Raw genomic sequence first — 16979 nt, forward strand, 5'->3', positions numbered from 1 at the left:
CAGTATTTTCCTTTATGAAAAAATATGAACTGGCTAAATACACTGCAGAACTCAGGAAAAGCTTTCCATTATAGAAAACATGAACAACAAAACAAGCAAATACCTCTGGTCAAAAAACCCCAGTTATAAACTTAAAAATTTTGTAATTTGTTTTTAATGTATTTCTAAAGATTTTAAAGAACATTGGTCAGGAATTGGTAAAAATATACTCAGTGTTTCCACCTGCATACAGATAAATATGTGTAAGCATCAGTCCAGTTTTGTTTCAGACACAAATTTTTGTACTTAATTACTATTTTGCAGTCAAATAGTTGTAACATTATATGACATATGGTGTCACCAGCCTCAAATACTTCACTAAAAAGTCAAGGAAAGCAAGAAACAGCATGGTAGATGATAGAAGCTCTCAGCCTGCATAGCCTGGTGAAATGAAAGTGCAAAGACAGGTAAAGACATCTCTTCATGGAGGAAAATACCCAGTATAGTGCAGTATTATTTGAGTTGCTGGTATCAGCACAGTATAATGTTAGGTTCAAAGTTAGGAGGTCCAAGGCATGACTTCAAACAGGTGGGAGAGCCTGCTGTACAGAGCAGAGCTTGGCAGCCTCCTGGAAGAACAGGACACCCCAGTGATGAATGGCTGAGATGTCTCTATTGGGTTGTCACCTCTGCTGCCACCACTGCAAGGAAGCCCAGCTGCTGTCACTTGTTAGTTACTCCCCACACTGCTCTTTTAACTTTTGTATCCCAAATTTCAAGGCTTCTTCTAGTAACAGCATAAGGCAGATGCTTTAATTTTAATTTTTTTTTAACCTGGTGGTCATACTTTTGTTTTAAGAGCAAGGGCACTCATCTTTCTCTGAATCTTAGGAAATTAGCTGTGCTAGAAACATAGCTGAGCTGGGTGCAGAAGAGCTCATCTTGGCAGGGACCTTGGAGTATTTTCCCTGCTTTTGGAGCACTAAATAAGTTCCACTAGTTGGGATTAGCTGGTAATTTCTCTGACAACCAACCTGCTATTAGGCGGCTCTCATCACACAGAGCAATGCTCCTGTTCTCTGCTCCATCACAGTTTGGGATTTTGTGATTTGTGCCTTTTTTTAATTGCAGACCTCAGAAGAATTGGGAGCATATTATGGTCTGTAGCAGGGAAAGACAAAAAGAGAATCTGGGCATCCTTCCTCACTAAAAGTCTGTTGAAGGAATGCCTAAGGATGCAGTGGACTCTATGAGCCCAGGGATCATTTCCCAACACCTGGTGTAAATCAAATTTCTGCCCTTTTTTTAATGCCTGACTTATAATGAAATGGACAGTTTTGAATAGAACTTACAGAGATTCTTATATTGCAGCTGTCATTTAGAACAGGCTACTGTGCTTCATTTCACCAGAGAAACTGGACTTTTTGATACCTATCTACAAATTTTGAATTTTCCCATGTCAGATCCAGCTTTCCCTTCCTTTAGGAGCTTCCATAATAATACAGGCTACTTTTCTGAGCTTTCTGACAACCCAAAACCATGCATGGTGGATGGTACTGTTTCAGTAAAGAAAGCTGCATTCACCTCAAAGGTTCTTTCTTAACTTTAAACTTTTGCCTTCAGCGCTCCTCATATAAACACAAATACAAACAGTGTATTTGGCCCCCAATTGATGGAGACTCAGCCTGAGGGTTTCTCAGCAGTGCTAAAGCCAAATGGCTGGCATGAGCTGCTGGCTCCCCCTTCACATGAAGAGGATTTCTCAAAATAACACAGCAGAACTACAGAAAGAAAAATAAGACTTTTATTTTCTAAAAATCCTGCTTTTGCCATATTTCAATAATTAATATTTAACTTTTATACAGCTTTTTGTACACCTATTTACATTTATTTGTGTTAAATGGGCTTTGTTTTAAATATAATCTTTCACATTTGAAAAACAAAGGGAGAGGGAGTGGAGATGAAAGGTTGTGTAAGAGTGGTCCTTCATTCTTTTAAGAGTTGTTAGGGATGCACTTCCTCAGCTTCAGACATCTGAAAGATAAAAGAGGCCAAAAAGGAGATCAGCAGGTACAGCAAATACCCTGGGGCTCTGAGACCTTTCCTTGGGAACTCAAGTCACCTTGCAGTTGCCAGAGGCCTTTTGGTGGCCCCTCAGTGTCGCTGTGGCTTCAGAACAAGTCGGAGGGGAGGGGGAGGTTGAGCGAGCGCAGCCAGCGGGACCAGCGGGAGCCCGTCCCTGTGGCCACACGGATGGGCTCATTCTGGTGCTGGACCCTGCAGGGGAGGCAGGGAGAAGGCACAGGTTACAGCTGGCAGTCACCAGAACTCAGCACAGCAAGCACCAAAGCACATGGGGCAGCAACCTGTGTACAACAGCCTTACCTTGTCTGTCCCTGCCGCCCAAGTGCAGCGGCTCTCACGCCAGCTGGGCTGGTGCTATGGGCCCAGAAAACTCTGGGCAGGCACTTGCAATCCCTTGGCTTGGCTGCTGGTGAAAAGGCACCTGGAGGAAGGAGCATGCCCTCCTCTCTGTGTTGTTAGCATCAAACACCTGGCCCTCAGTGCCTGCCCCTCTGCAGCAGAGGTGAGCGCTTGCTGGTGCTGCAGCAGTGGCAGAAGGGCGAGGCAAAACTAGGGAGGGTGCTCATCTTGCTGTTGTGGAAACCCACTACCAAAATGAAGCTTTTCTTCCATTTTAAATAAAATGCAACAGGAATGGATGCAGGAACATCCGTACAGCCTCCAATGTAGTATGAGATCATTTTTATAATGTTCTTTTTGGTAAAAGTAACAAAACACAACCTTTGCAGTGAGCTTATAGGCAAACAAAAACAGAAGTGGCAAAGCCACTATCATAGGTGCAACCCAGGAAACATTCTTGGCCTGGGTTTACACTTTGTGTGTGGTATTATTCATTTGAAATGCTGGAAAGAAAGAACAAGCTAATGCAATACATCTTGCAGTTAATAAAATCTAGAATGAAGATGAGGAAGAAATTAAAAACTGGATAGAGAGCATCAGGAAAAATTGCCAGTGGGAATAATTATTAATTTCAGAAATAAACTGTTGTATGGCCCCTCAAAAGTATGTTCTCATTGTTCCCATCACAATACAAGATTTCTAGAAACTATCCCACATGCTTAGCTGTGCTCCTCATTACCAGAGGGCTCTCTCCCTCTGAAAATTATCTCTAATCTCTGTCAACACTTCTCCCATCCAACACTGATAAAAAATCTTGCCAAAACCTGCTGAGCTTGTTCAACACCGAAGAGGTTTGTTTGGATCCACAGCTTTCTGGTGACCCATCTCAACTACCTCTCTTCAGCTGTTCAGACCTTTCCAGGGCTCTCTAGTTTATCTATGCAATCCATTGTCTACAATTTTAGTAGACAAATCCTTTCATTAATTACTCCTGACATCACACATTCCAAAGTGAGGGAAAAAAGACCCCCTCTCAAAATCCTACCAAAACCACAATATTTAATCAATCCAGATGTGCTTAGACCTGCATTCCAGACTCAGCAGAACAGCACTGAATACCACACAAATGCAAGAAATGTGAAGGAGGGATAGTAGGGGAAAGGTCTATCTGGCTTCTGGCAGGAAGCCCATTTTCTCAGTCCTACTGTGAGCTCACAGGGACATCCCTCACTTATGATGCAGCACCTTCTTGCCTTTGTATGTGGAGCTCTTCAGGCCACAACTATTACACTGGTCACTCATCAGGAACCACACTATGAATGGAGAATAGTAGATCAGATGCCTTCTTGCTGGAGCAACTGAACCATGAACTGAACCTGTCATGCTTCTCCCCTGAGATTGCAAAGGATCCTTTTTATTGGCACAGTTCCAACCATCACCTTCCAACCAGTAGAATTTCTGCTCAGGCATCACTTGCACCAATTGTCCCATTTCTGACTTTATTGAATGCAACTCCAGGAAAAGGCAGTCAGCTGCAAGGTCAGACAGAAGAGTTTGGCACAGAATTGATGGCACACATGCTCCAAGACAAGTTCCAGCCTCCATTCCCATACACAGACCCACTTGTGCACAGCATCCAAGCCAGACAACCTACCCCCATTATAGACAGGATTATCAAGAGTATGATTCTCTGCACCAACTCTACATAAGCCACCCTGTAACTTGCAAAGGAAGGAGGACCCTAGACAGGATATTTGTGATGCCTGCTGGAGCTTCCCATTGCCATTACTGACATTGTGACACTCCTGAGATGTGACAGGCACTGTTTGTCCTGATGCTGCTGGGCCTTTTGCCAGATCTGGTGCACAGTAAACAACAAACAATCCAGCCTGATGAGTCTCCATGAATTGTAAAAAAAGAGATTTTGAGACTCTTTCAGCTCTGACAGCTTTTTCTTCTGTATGAACACTGAGTTATTTCTTTCTCTAGTCTTAACATGGAGGTACTGCTCATTCACCAGCAAGTTCTTATTTCCCCTTCTGTGAGGAATTCAGTGCCCACCCACGTGTTATACTTCTCCTGAAGTGCCCCAAATGCCTTGAGAAGGTTCCAGCAGTACCATCTAAGAGCAGCACCTTCTCTAGGTACATCCTCTAAGTAGTAAAACTCCACCAAAAGCTTTCAAGCCTACCAAGTGCAGCTATTGCTGCTCCTCCAGCTTTCCTGGTTCCTCAGACTCCCACAGTGGGCTTTGGACCTTACTTTATGCAGAATATTTGGTTCCTTTCTCTAGCACAGCTCCTCATGTGTAGCCAGATGAATTGAACAAATCATCTTACAGAAGAGCATTTCATAATGCTGTGGATTTGTAAAACCAGATTCCCCAAGAAAGGGGTAATTAAGGCATTTAGGCTTGGCACTCCTTCTAATGGTCAAGACTTCCTGAATATTGTCATTGCCCTCATACCTCCTTGTGCATCTCATTGATTCAATGAGGAAAAAGAGAACAGGATTGGTGCCCAAGAGGCAGAATTCAAGCAGGGAAAAGATGACATTTCAAATAGTTGAAATCTAAAAGTATGCATTCTAAAATACCAGACTTGAATGAATACACCTAGATACTTCTTTTAGAGACTGCAGGTTTAAGAAGCACTAACACATATGGACCAGCTTTTCAGACTATTTTTATACTGAATATAACACTTTATTAAGAATTTAGGACTCTACTCACGTGTTCTGCAATGTGAATTCCACCTCCAGTTCCTCACGTGCCTGAAGAAAGGAGATTAAAAAAAAAGACTGATTACTTATTTTTTCTTCACAGCTTTCATCATACCATTTACATATAATTTTTTAGATATGTATTTAGAATAGAACTTAGGATAATTAATTCCCAGAATGTAAGAGAACCCAAGTGTCGACTGAAGACACTGAATTTTAAGATACTGAAAAAGCAATTGCTAAAATGAGTTTTTGAAATCTAAATGCTTTATAAGCATGTCTGCTTAAGAACTGCTATTTTGCTAAAACAGCCATTAGTTCAGATTTTAATTCCCAACACAAAAAGAATAACCCTCTTTAATACTATTACAGTTAAAAGGAGCTGAAAATTCAGAATTTACACCAAGAGCCAACAAACATCCCAGAAATATTCAGAACTAAGGCTCTGGATAACTAGTTCTAGCTGATTTTTAGCATAGATATTTGTTCTCAACAAAAGTTAGCAAAAAGCATTCATTAAAGTCTTAGAATAGCAGCAGAATACAGTTCAAGTGATGAAACACTGTAAAAGGATCCATTGAGACGGCAGGAGAGAATTAATTTTGTTCTCACCAGCTCCACTACTCACCTGTGGATTCAGCTGGAACTTCACGCGGACAGTGCGTCCTACAGTGAGTTTATCTATGTCAAAGAGAACTGTGCACAGCTCATCATCCCTGGTGACCGTGTCTTCATCACACACCTTCAGCTCCAGCACATTCTGCACAAAGAGGTTAAGAGTATGATTGAATTACTGCTGTATCTAAGAGCTCCATTAGGCAGGCAAATCTCAAGACTAAGTTTTCTTTCCTTGCTCCTCCAGTTTCGTGGGAGGGAGGAAAAAGGAGAAAGGGAAACAGACTTGGGTTTATTAGACATCACATTAGTGATAATTCTTCATACAAAAAGGAAGCAAGACTGTTTCATTTCCCCAGGCAGACAAGACAAATAGATCATGAAGAGCATTAAATGTTTCTACATTTATTATATGGCCTTTGGTTCTAAGTGTATAAAACAGTCACAAGTACATAAAGATGGTTTAAAGGATTTTTACAATACCTAGAACTGAGTGATTTTTCTATTATTTTTGTGTGATCATTTTCTTGGGTTTTGCTTGTATATATCAAGATTGGGGATAGGATAGCAAGGCTGTATTCTGAAGGGCATTTAATTCCTTCTTATTGCAGTACAGTAAATGTTTAAGTAACAAATAAATGGAATATAACAACACCAAGGAAGGTGTAAACAACAGGGGTTTTTTCCCCTGAGGAATCTGTAACATCTTCTGTGTTTGGAACTAGCTATGAATGTTTACTGTAGTTCTGTGTAATCTAATGGTTCTCTGCAGACATCACACGGTGAAAAGAATTGATGTTGGTTACCTTGACTCGGCGGTCGATCTTGTAGCAGAAAGCCTCATTCCAGACGGGGTTTTTGCTGTTCCTGATGGTCCTGGTCCGAACCTTCTCTGCTGAGGCAGTGGGCAGCCACAGAGTCACGTAGCAGTCTGAAAGGGTGACTGCACAGGGAGAAGATGAGCACAGTTAAAAGGTGTCTGGAGAAAGAACTCGTACACAGTGCCCATTTAACCCTAATAACACAAGGATAGCACAGCTGGGGCTTTCTTCCTAAAATACACAAGATTAGGAGTTAATAATGCAATGAAGCACTAACAGGAGAACAGACATCCTCACACATTTGCAATGCCCATTTCCACCTTTTCACTCTTAGTTAGATGTACTTCTTTTTTTTTAATGTTTATATTTGAAATTGCACTGTCCTCTGCATCAATACATGTTGCATTTAGCTTTATCTTCATGATTATCAAAATGGCTGGGACAGGCAACACGCTTCACAACCTTCAATTTGAGCTACAGAGAGACTTGTTCTCTATAATTTCTTGCCCAGATTTGGTACCTTAGCCTAATGAAAGCATTTATTAAAGTGCTGCCTTAACTAATGAACAGATTTTTTTGATGAAAGGTGTTTTCCCACCAAAGCTGAAAAATTTGATTTCTTTATCATGAATCAGAATGTGCCTATTCCTTATTCATTCGTATATTTGACAAAGTTTTTAGAAGCTGTGTGCTTCTCAGCAGTTCTTTCAGAAAACCAAATCTGTTTCATCACCGTAATCAAATTTCTGTGTGTGCAATTCCTTTGTACTGCTCTGTCTGCAGACTGGAAAGATGCTGCCACCACTCCTGTCTGGGGAAGGAAGCCATGAGTGCCAATGAAGACATCAGCTTCTCCTATATTCTGAGTCAAGTTTGGAGGGAGAACCCCAGGGAGTGAGACTTAACAGAAGCATGATACAGGCACTGATGGCCTTTCTCTCACACCTGTAATGCCATCTCCCTGTTTCACATTAGCAATGCTCAACCAGTCACCTGCTTCTTACAGCAACCCTGTGAGTCAGAGCAGGCCAAATAATTCAGCTCGTAGTCAATCCCTGCATCATGCTCAAAAGGTGTAACAGTGTCATTACATCACATTAAGAACAATTACTTCATGTATTTCCTCTTTATCTTTCCATAACAATCACAGATTTAGGTTTTCCTACAAGCTGAGCTGTGCCTTTATAGTGTAGTTAATCGTGCTACCACAATCATCAAAATCTGGATTATGACTGTGGGAAGGAAAGCATTTCCAGAAAGAGGCTTGAGCCACACCTGATCAGAAGACTGTGACTGATCAGATGTTCAGCAGAGGCACAAGTGTAAGCAGATGAAAATGCAAATGGTTAATGATGATTAAATGCTACAGTTTCCATTTTCAAAGAGGATGAGGCACTCTGATTACTTCACAGTAGCAATATAAGGATTATGCAAGTAAGTACACTGAGAAAACTTGAATTTCTTGGAACTGTTCAAGACCATCCCCCATCCCAGACAGGGCTTTGATCAACCTGATCCAGTGGAAGGAGTCCCTGCTCATGGGCAGGGGTGTCATTTTAAGGTCCCTTCCAATCCAAATTATTCTATGATTCTATGCTTTGCCCAAGATCCCATAATGCAGTCTATGTCAGGGTCCAAAAAAATTACATTAGTAGGGAGGAATACCTTTAAAGAATTTTTATTTTTCGCTGGTAAATAGGAACATGAGAGTCAATGAACAAGAAGAAATGTTCACTTCAATAAATAAAGCACAAGCACTCCAATAATGAGAAAATATACAGAAGAGAAATAAATAGTCATAGGGAACACCAAGATTTAACCAGTAAAATTGGAAAGCTAAAGTGGAGGAAATAAATGCTAACTCAGAATTTTTAACAAGCATCATATTTTTACCATTAGAAACAGGTAGAAAAGGGACATTTTCCTATAGTTGAAAATGCTGGGGTTTCAAGGAAAACTAGCAGAAATGTTTGCCTCTTCGATGCCTCAGAAAAAGCAAACACTGTCTGAAAAACCCTCCCACTGCAGACAAAGAAATGGATAGGTTTTTCACAATAATGTCAGTTCCTTCAGACAATAAATTTTCTGTTAAGAAAATACTCTTGCTGGAAAGCTTACAAATCTCTCAGCCAGATACACTTTAAAGAAATTATTGGGATGCTCAAGTTCTGAATTTGGGGCATCTCAAGGGGATCAAGACATGATACTCATCTGCTCTTGAGACCAGAACACCAAGTAAGAAAGCCAAATGGTGTGGCAGAAATACCAACAGGTTTAGCCAAAAAAAGAACCTCATGATTCACTTTGATAAGGAGTGACTGTGAGCAATCTGCCCTGAGGAAGACAGCCATGAGGGAATGAAACACAAGCAGACAGTGCAGAAGTACAGGAATGCAGAAATGCACACTCAATTGTTCATGTGGGTTCCTGGATGCAGCTGCAGCAGTGGCCTAGTCAGATAATGTATTTGGTTGGTGCAAAACAACCATTTAGGCAATCTAAAATTTGGATTTCAATAAATAAAAAGTTGTACATGCAACTATAAGCTCACAGAATGAGTGCTTCAGTATATAAAAATAGAACTTTAAGAAACCCCTAACTTCACACCTTATAAGGTGCTCTCACTTTGTCTAATGAAACAAAGGAAAAAGAGAAATGAGCACAGTAGTATTGCACTGTGGAAGATGCCTAAGTAACCCAGAATACCACATAAAAGTGCATCAGAGATTTCTTCCCTGATAGTAATCAGTAATTGAAAAATACTGTTGTTAAGCACAACTTCCATGTGATCTAACCACAACCCTCCTGCCAGAAACCACCAAATTAAACCTCTTATAAGTTTTCTCTCTACCTTCCATTTAACCCACCACACAAGTTAAAATCTCAAAATATAGATTGCATTAACTAAAATTTTCTTACAAACTATGATGTGCTGCATGAAATTCTAAGCATACCAAAAGAAAATTGATTTTGAGCCATGTTCAGCAAGATTTTGGCAAATATAGTGTGGACTTCTTCTCTTTGTTTTGTATCTTTCAGATTTGCTCCTGTGGTCCTTAGATTTTAATTCTCTTATTCTCTTTGTCTTTATTTCATATTTTTCCTTTAAAGTCTCTATTCTAGTTATCTTTTTTCCCCTCATTATCCTTCACTTAAATTCCTGTCAAGTGCTCAGAGTATTGCTCTGTTAATTTTTTTCTGACTTTTAAATGTCTTCATTCTGTAACTTAAACAAATTCCAAGACACACTGGATTTTATCATTACTTCCTGCATATGTACAAATTCTGCAGAAGTAATAGAAAGCTTTTGCTTGTAAAGTTGTTATTTTCATAGTCTCTCCTGCTACTGCTGATTTTACATTTGCATTGCCAGTTCTTCCTTTCGTCCAGAAATTCTGTAGAAAATACTCAGTTTTCTTATTTAAAAATAAAAGGATTTTCACTGTTTATAGAGCAGACCTCAGATCAGCAGCTAAGTCTGATGTCAGAAAGGTAAGAAATATATCTTATACAGTAAGAAATGAAAAAAAGACATAAAACACATCAGAAAGCAATTCTTCAGTATTAAAATCAAAATAATTCTTGCAAGCTTACAACAATAAATGTTTTTATACACTATTTGAGAATAATAACATTGTCCAAATATTTTCATTAAAAAGTTGCAAGAACCATCCAACATCAGTAGAAGTACTCACGAAAGTCTGCCTTCCGGACATTCCTCACTCTCAGTATTTTTACAGTGAGCAAGTTGAAAGGTGATACTGGTGCCTGCACAAAAATTCAGAAAAGGAGAAAAGAAAAAAAAAAAAAGACATTATTATTCTAGTCTATAGTAAAAGACTATTGTAACCTTGAAGTTGTAAGGATGTAATAGAACAAGGTTTTCAAGGTTGAGCCAATATAATTCATCAAACCAAGAGCAGCAGTCAAAAACCTGTACAAATTTTTGGCACAAAACTCTCTTCAGGCCTGAAATAGAAGCAATACATTTCAAAATCACTTAAATTGATGATAGGTGCCAAGAGTTTGGTTTGATAAAGATCACATCTTCGTATCTCTGCTCCCTTATTATCACAGTGAACACCCCTAGAGCACACCCGTGGGTGTCCTCACCTCTTGCACACCACTGCCTGCAGTGGGACAGATGGTCTCTGGGACACCAAACACTGTCACAGGAGCTGTGAAGGTTGACCTGTCTACCATGCACCAGCACAAACTTCTGCACAAAGCCAAAACCAGGAATTCAGCTGACAGTGATGAGATACTTCTCTTGAAGACTGGTGGGGCTCTGATCCCCAGCAGAAAGCTACAAAAACCATCCCAGAGTCGATCTTGGGAATTAACTCACAATTCCACTAGATATCAGGAACCTTGAGCTCAGAGATATCAAGTGTATAACTGATAACCTCCATGGCTCGTACTAATGAACCTTCACGTTCCTCAGGCTATAAATTAACCTTTTCCCCATATCAGCTTTGAGATAACTGCTTAACTCCTTACTCACTCTCACATACTAATATCTCCTCTTTCATATGTATCTCTCTTTCATCTTCCATTTTAAAACCAATTTACGTGCAGATTCCATTTCTCTCCACACTTGCTCAAATTGATATTTAGCTTTCTACTTGCTGATTCTGTTTTAGAACAGAAACAGATTTTATTGTGCCCAAAAATGTCTCTAACCTTTCTATCTCTACCAGTTGGTAAGAGCAAGATACTAATACAGCCTGGGGAACAAGGTGCCAGAAAGCAGTGCCACAGGAAAGGTACATGGGGGTCCTGGTCTGTGGCAAGCTGGATGTGAGTCAGGAGTGCCCTGGAGCCAGGAGGGCCAGCCCTGTCCTGGGGGGCATCAGGCACAGCATCACAGCCAGGCAAGGGAGGGGATTGTCCTGCTCTGCTCTGCACTGGGGCAGCCTCACCTCCACAGCTTTAGTTTTTGTACACATATTGTGGCATATTTAGCCACAATATAAGACAGACATGAAACTATTTGAGAGTCCAAAGGAGGGCAACAAAAATGGTGAAGGATCTTGAGGAGGAGCTGTGTAATGAGTGGCTGAGGTCACTTGGTCTGTTCAGCCTGGAGGAGACTGAGGGGAGACCTCACTGCAGTGTGCAACTTCCTCAGCAGGGAAAAGGAGGGGTGGACACTGATCTCTTCTCTGTGGTAACCAGTGACAGAACCCTAGGGAATGGAATGAAGTAGTGACAGGGGAGATTTAGGCTGCATATTAAAAAAGGGGTTTTCACCCAGAGGGTGAGTGGGCACTGGAGCAGGCTCTCCAGGAAAGTGGTTACAGCACCAACCTGACAGAGTTCAAGAAGAGTTTGGACAATGCTCTCAGACACGTGGAGTCATTCTTGGGGATGGTGCTGTGCAGGGCCAAGAGATGGACTTCAGTGAGCCTTGTGGTCCCTCAGAATATTCTGTGATTCTAGCTCTACCCATAAGCCCTCTCTCTTACTTTCATAGATATACTCCACAAAATTAATACACTGTCCTAACACAAACACATGGGCTATTTTTGCTTAATGCAGGCATCAGAAGGGCCTGTATTAATTATAAAGCAGCAAAAAGGAAAGTTATACACAGATGTTAACTAATAAAATGTACCTTGCTATTATTTCCTTCCCACAAGCTATACATTTTGCCAAATCATGTCTTTTCAGAAGTATCACAGGACTTACCCTGAAGTGCTTCCCAATGCTTTGCCAGAGAGTCAAGCAATGGGGAGCAAGACGTGACATTGGGCAATAAGCCAATGCAATGAAGGAGGTCCTTTTCCTCACCAATAAAAACCTCAGCACCTCTGAAAAGTCAGTAGGGAACATGAACCACCTCCAAGAAATAACCTGAGTAATCATCTTGCACTTCCCTTTGAGCTGACAAGGGGTCTGAAGATGCAGAGCTGAGAGGCACTGAGACAGCAGCAGGGGCGTCAGAGCAGTCACTGACATGGGCACATGTGCTCTACATATCTGACCTGAAAGGGCAATTTTGTGAAGCAGTTTGCAAGCCCTGGAATTGTCAGGTGTGGGACATTTCAGCTGTCACAAAGACTAGATCACACCTCTGCTCCATCATTCCAAATATATCCACAAAGGATAATTTGAATGGACTCACCTTGAAAGAAAAAATTCTTTGACGGAAAAAAACAAACAAACAAACAAACAAAAAGGATGACACTCTCCAAATAAGCAACCAAAAGATATAAGGCCCAGACTAAAGAGCTGAAATTCTACCACTACTTTTCTATATTATTTAAATAGAAATGGGTAAAAGAGAAAAGCCCTCTTAGACACAGGGACCTGCAGCCAAGGCTTGTCTACCCCTGGCAAATCTACTGACATATTTTTATATTTATGTTTGGTTCCTGCTTTCCCCATCCAATAAATTTTAAGTGGTTTTGACCTCAGATGTGTTATTTCAGAAGATGTGGAGAATCTCTCTAATGCAGAAAGAAGGAGGGTTGCATCCTTTGATTACAAAAGGATGGACTTGGGCAGAAGTTCCCCATTCCATGGAAATGCTATTAATTACTGGGCTTGACACCATTTTAAAGAAATAACCTTAGCTCAGCTGTTGGAAAACAAGCATTGAGACCTTTACTTTGTGAATCTCAAGTGGACAGTTATAACTCCCTCCCTGCAGCCAAGTGCCACGTGGAAACAAGAACTATGAAAGTTGTTCCCAGCTGCATCCCATAAATGGATGTACCATTTATGCAATTCTCTGCTCAGGTCTTATAATTCCATTCTGGTGTATCTTACTCTCCAAACTTACAGAATCAATCCTCAGTGCTTCACTCTGGGTGTGGAGTCCATTCCCATACTAAAGTCCTGGAAGTCCAACCTTACAACTCCTAACTTTTAGGTGCCTGAATGCTTTACCAAGTCCAGCTGTCAGAAACTTACTCAAAGTTACAAAGAAAAACTTGTCCTAAACTGGATAATCTCCTTTCATGTGATGATGTCCATATCACAGGCTGGCTAAGTTCTGAGGCCAGAAGTCTCCTAGGTCAGTTATTACACACACTTCAACTTTCAGCTTCTATATTTATTTCATCTGCGACATGAATCTTACCTCATAAACCGGAAACACAGGCCAGGCATTTTAATGATCACTTTGGAAATGACTTAAATATATGAGGCTGCAAATGCAAGACTTGGTCACACTGTCCTACGTCAGATAAAAATTCAATTAAGTCCTGTGGCACACTTGTGCAATCCTCACATATCTAGTCCGAGGGAAGTGAATAGGAGTGTTCCCATATATCAGCGCTCATCCAAATGAATTAATTATATAACTGGTCTCTAAAACTGCTCTATTTTAGTAAAACTCCAAGCTTAAAAGTCTTTCACAGAATTTTTTTTTCTTGAGGAGACAGTAGTGAAACTCATACAATATTCCCAAGTTACATAAGAGAAAAGGCAGTTATCAAAGTGTATGTATTTGGAGGAAAGCACTCTTCCCTTAACTTTCTCATCAAAAAGGAATAGAAGTCTCATCACTGCTTTAAAAACCGTGAAAAACAACAAAGAAATCATTCACCCTGTCAGAAAGAGCAGCAAGGCTTTAAAACACAGATCACTGCCTTGCTTCTGACCTGGGTCAGGTATGTGGCACCTTTTAACTTCAAAGAATTCTGAAGCCTCAAAGGCAGGCAGGATTTCATTACAATACTATGTCTACCACCTCAGGCAAAGTCAAATGCATAAGAAACACTTTTCCTTGTACTGCTAATTTAGTATTATTTCACCCATTTTAAAATACCCCATAGCTGGGTCTTATCAAGTCAGTAGAAGTCCCCAAGTTTCAGAATAAAAACAAATGGAGCAGCACTGACTCAATGGCTGCTTCTTTCCACGAGCTATGCAAAACTTCTGTGGCTTTAGACTGCAATTTTCATGTGGTTTTTTTTTTCCCTCTTCCTGTTTGCAGCTTCACAGCTGGACATGTGTTAAAATGAATCCAAATCTTTTAAGAAACCATGTCAAGTATTTCTACAGTTCATTGTGATTTTTATTTCCTCAAGACTACACCAGTCTTTATCAGTAATTTATGTGATCTAAAATGTGTTACTCTTTTGACTGTCAGTATGAGGGCGCTACCAAATTTTTCTCACCAGTTATTTTACATATTCTTTTAAATGTATACAGCCACTCAAATTGAAATCCCACACAACCTATCTGTTGCCCTGAAACTCATTCTGACAATGAAAACTCATTTCCTTAACTGAGCCACTGAGTAACAAAAAGCAACTCAGGTATACTAGGCTTATGTACTTATCATAAATACCAACTTCCATGAGAAAAAAAAGGAAAAAAGTTCAAGTCCTTCCTGAATTTTATCTCTGTGAAACTTGGAGATTCAGGGCAGAAAGAAGGGGCTCTGGGTCCTATTCTAAATTGTAGGTACTGTATTCAGGTCAGTTCTGCCATCCTAAATATCATGAAGATAAAAGGAACAATCTAAAGCCATGCAATTGTACAGGTTGCACATCTAGGGACCTACTAACAATGTAAAAAGCACTACAGATTAAAAAAAAAAAAACAGATTGATCCTCTAAACACAGGCTACAATTCAAAATAAGAATTTTTATGATTCTAGCTTAACTCTTAGGGCTGCAAGATTATACACAGAAACCTAAACATCATTTTAGAAGCTAGTTTTTTAAGAAAATCTGAAAAGTCTTTAGCACAGCATCTCACTTCGAACAAAGAAAATAAATTAAATAAATCTCAGATACATACAGGCATCAGATACTATCAAAACCAGGAAATCTCCACAAATCAAACAAAATTTACCACCATTTAAAAAATTCTCTGTATCACTCTGATTTGGGTAAGTGGGTGCAAAGCTGGGACACCCCCACATCACTGGATGAGAGACAGAAGCCCATCTTGCAAACAGATCCCCAGAGAGTTGCAATTGATACTGGCAGCCCCAAACCTGCTGCAAGTGCCACTGGCAGCCTCATCCTGCTGCCAAAGCCGTTTGTTCCCATTCACTGGCTCCTAGGAGCTGCCCTGATATATTTTCCTTCATGCTAATACCTTTAACATAAATGGCTGCTAATTGTCCCACCATTTTTAATTTGCCTGTGCAAAGAATTCATCCTCAATTCAGCCTTCACAAAACGCCTTTTGCCCTTTTTTCATCTTCAGAGAAGTTTGGGCAATACTCCCATTCCTACTAGGCTGATAAGGTCAAGCTTGCCAGGAGACTGAACATGCCACATTTATTCCACCATTTTACTTGTAAATGCTGTGCTGCACAGAGAATTGCAAGCTCTAGGATAGATCATCTCACCACAAAGAAAGGCTACAAGGAATACCAAGCACTAGGAACAACCGGAAGACCCATATAAAAGTTCTTCTTATAAAGGAATAAACTACAAGAAAATGGTAATATGTCATCCAAAGAAATCAAAACACAAAAGAAGGGAGTAATTAAGTAATTGGTATAGTTGAAGTACAAGCCAGCCCAGATAAAGTGCAACACCAAGCATCAGACACCAACGATGGCCAGACAATTCCATCTACAGAGCTGAAGTCGCAGCTCAGCTTTTCAATGCCCAGTAAACTTTGCAACACAGTTTTCCCCCAAGCCATTGAATTCCTAAAATTTTTTCTGGTGATCTACATTCAGCACTGGACAGCATTTAATGAAGGGCCAGCTAATTGCTACCTACCGTTCTCACCGCTGGTGCTGAGGTGCTCGTAAAAGTCTAGGAAAAACAACACAAGGCAAAGTTAAGAAAACTAAACTACATGTTAAATGCTTACTTTAGGCTGACATGTCAAAACATCTCACATCTCAAGGACACATTTAGAGCTATGCTCTTTAACAGCATCATTAGGTGCTTTACCGACCACCGTCACAACTCTGCCAGCTTCTTATTTCCTTTTCTTGTGTTTAGGGAAGCATTATAAGCAATGTTGCTAGACCTAAAATGTAGCCTGAAAATACAGCTGTGCCATGAGGTTCTGCAAAAGCCTAGACAAAGAAAGCCATCCTTGCAACAAGACCTGAGGAACAGCAAACTGGCTTTCCCTGGATTGCCCATATAACACAAACCACTCATTCTCCTCTGTGATCAACTTCACTGGGATAACAGCCTATTTCACCCCCTTTACACTTGCTATCACCTTCTTTTACTCACCTCACTTGTACTTAAATTTGATCCCATTGCAGCCCAGTTGCATGTAAGTCCAGTGTTAAAGTTTACTGAGTCGTATGGCTGGCAGGAACTCCTCATGCAGGTTAGGGGTGGAGGAAAAGGGATTTTATGACGAGGCTCTCCTGCCCCACCCCCTGATTATTCCCAGTCATTAGGCAGTCACCTCCCTGCTTCCTGCAGCCTATTAGAGCACCTCAACTGAGTCAGCAGAATGAAGAGCAATTCCTTTTCT

General features: G+C 40.5%; 1 protein-coding gene across 1 annotated transcript in view; it reads right to left on the reverse strand.

Moving 5' to 3' along the window:
* LOC130254085 (cytosolic phospholipase A2 epsilon-like) overlaps nt 1-16756 on the reverse strand; it is a 33652-nt gene extending 16896 nt beyond the window's left edge. The window contains exons 1-6 of the mRNA XM_056493311.1: nt 16730-16756; nt 16259-16294; nt 10256-10328; nt 6546-6682; nt 5753-5884; nt 5135-5175 (exon numbers count right to left, since the gene is read on the reverse strand). Of these exons, the coding sequence (XP_056349286.1) occupies nt 5135-5175; nt 5753-5884; nt 6546-6682; nt 10256-10328; nt 16259-16294; nt 16730-16756 (446 nt within the window). The remainder of the gene's footprint in view (nt 1-5134; nt 5176-5752; nt 5885-6545; nt 6683-10255; nt 10329-16258; nt 16295-16729) is intronic.
* Between the last annotated feature and the right edge of the window lie 223 nt (nt 16757-16979).

Source organism: Oenanthe melanoleuca, chromosome 5, assembly GCF_029582105.1.
Source record: "Oenanthe melanoleuca isolate GR-GAL-2019-014 chromosome 5, OMel1.0, whole genome shotgun sequence".
Lineage (NCBI taxonomy): Eukaryota > Metazoa > Chordata > Aves > Passeriformes > Muscicapidae > Oenanthe > Oenanthe melanoleuca.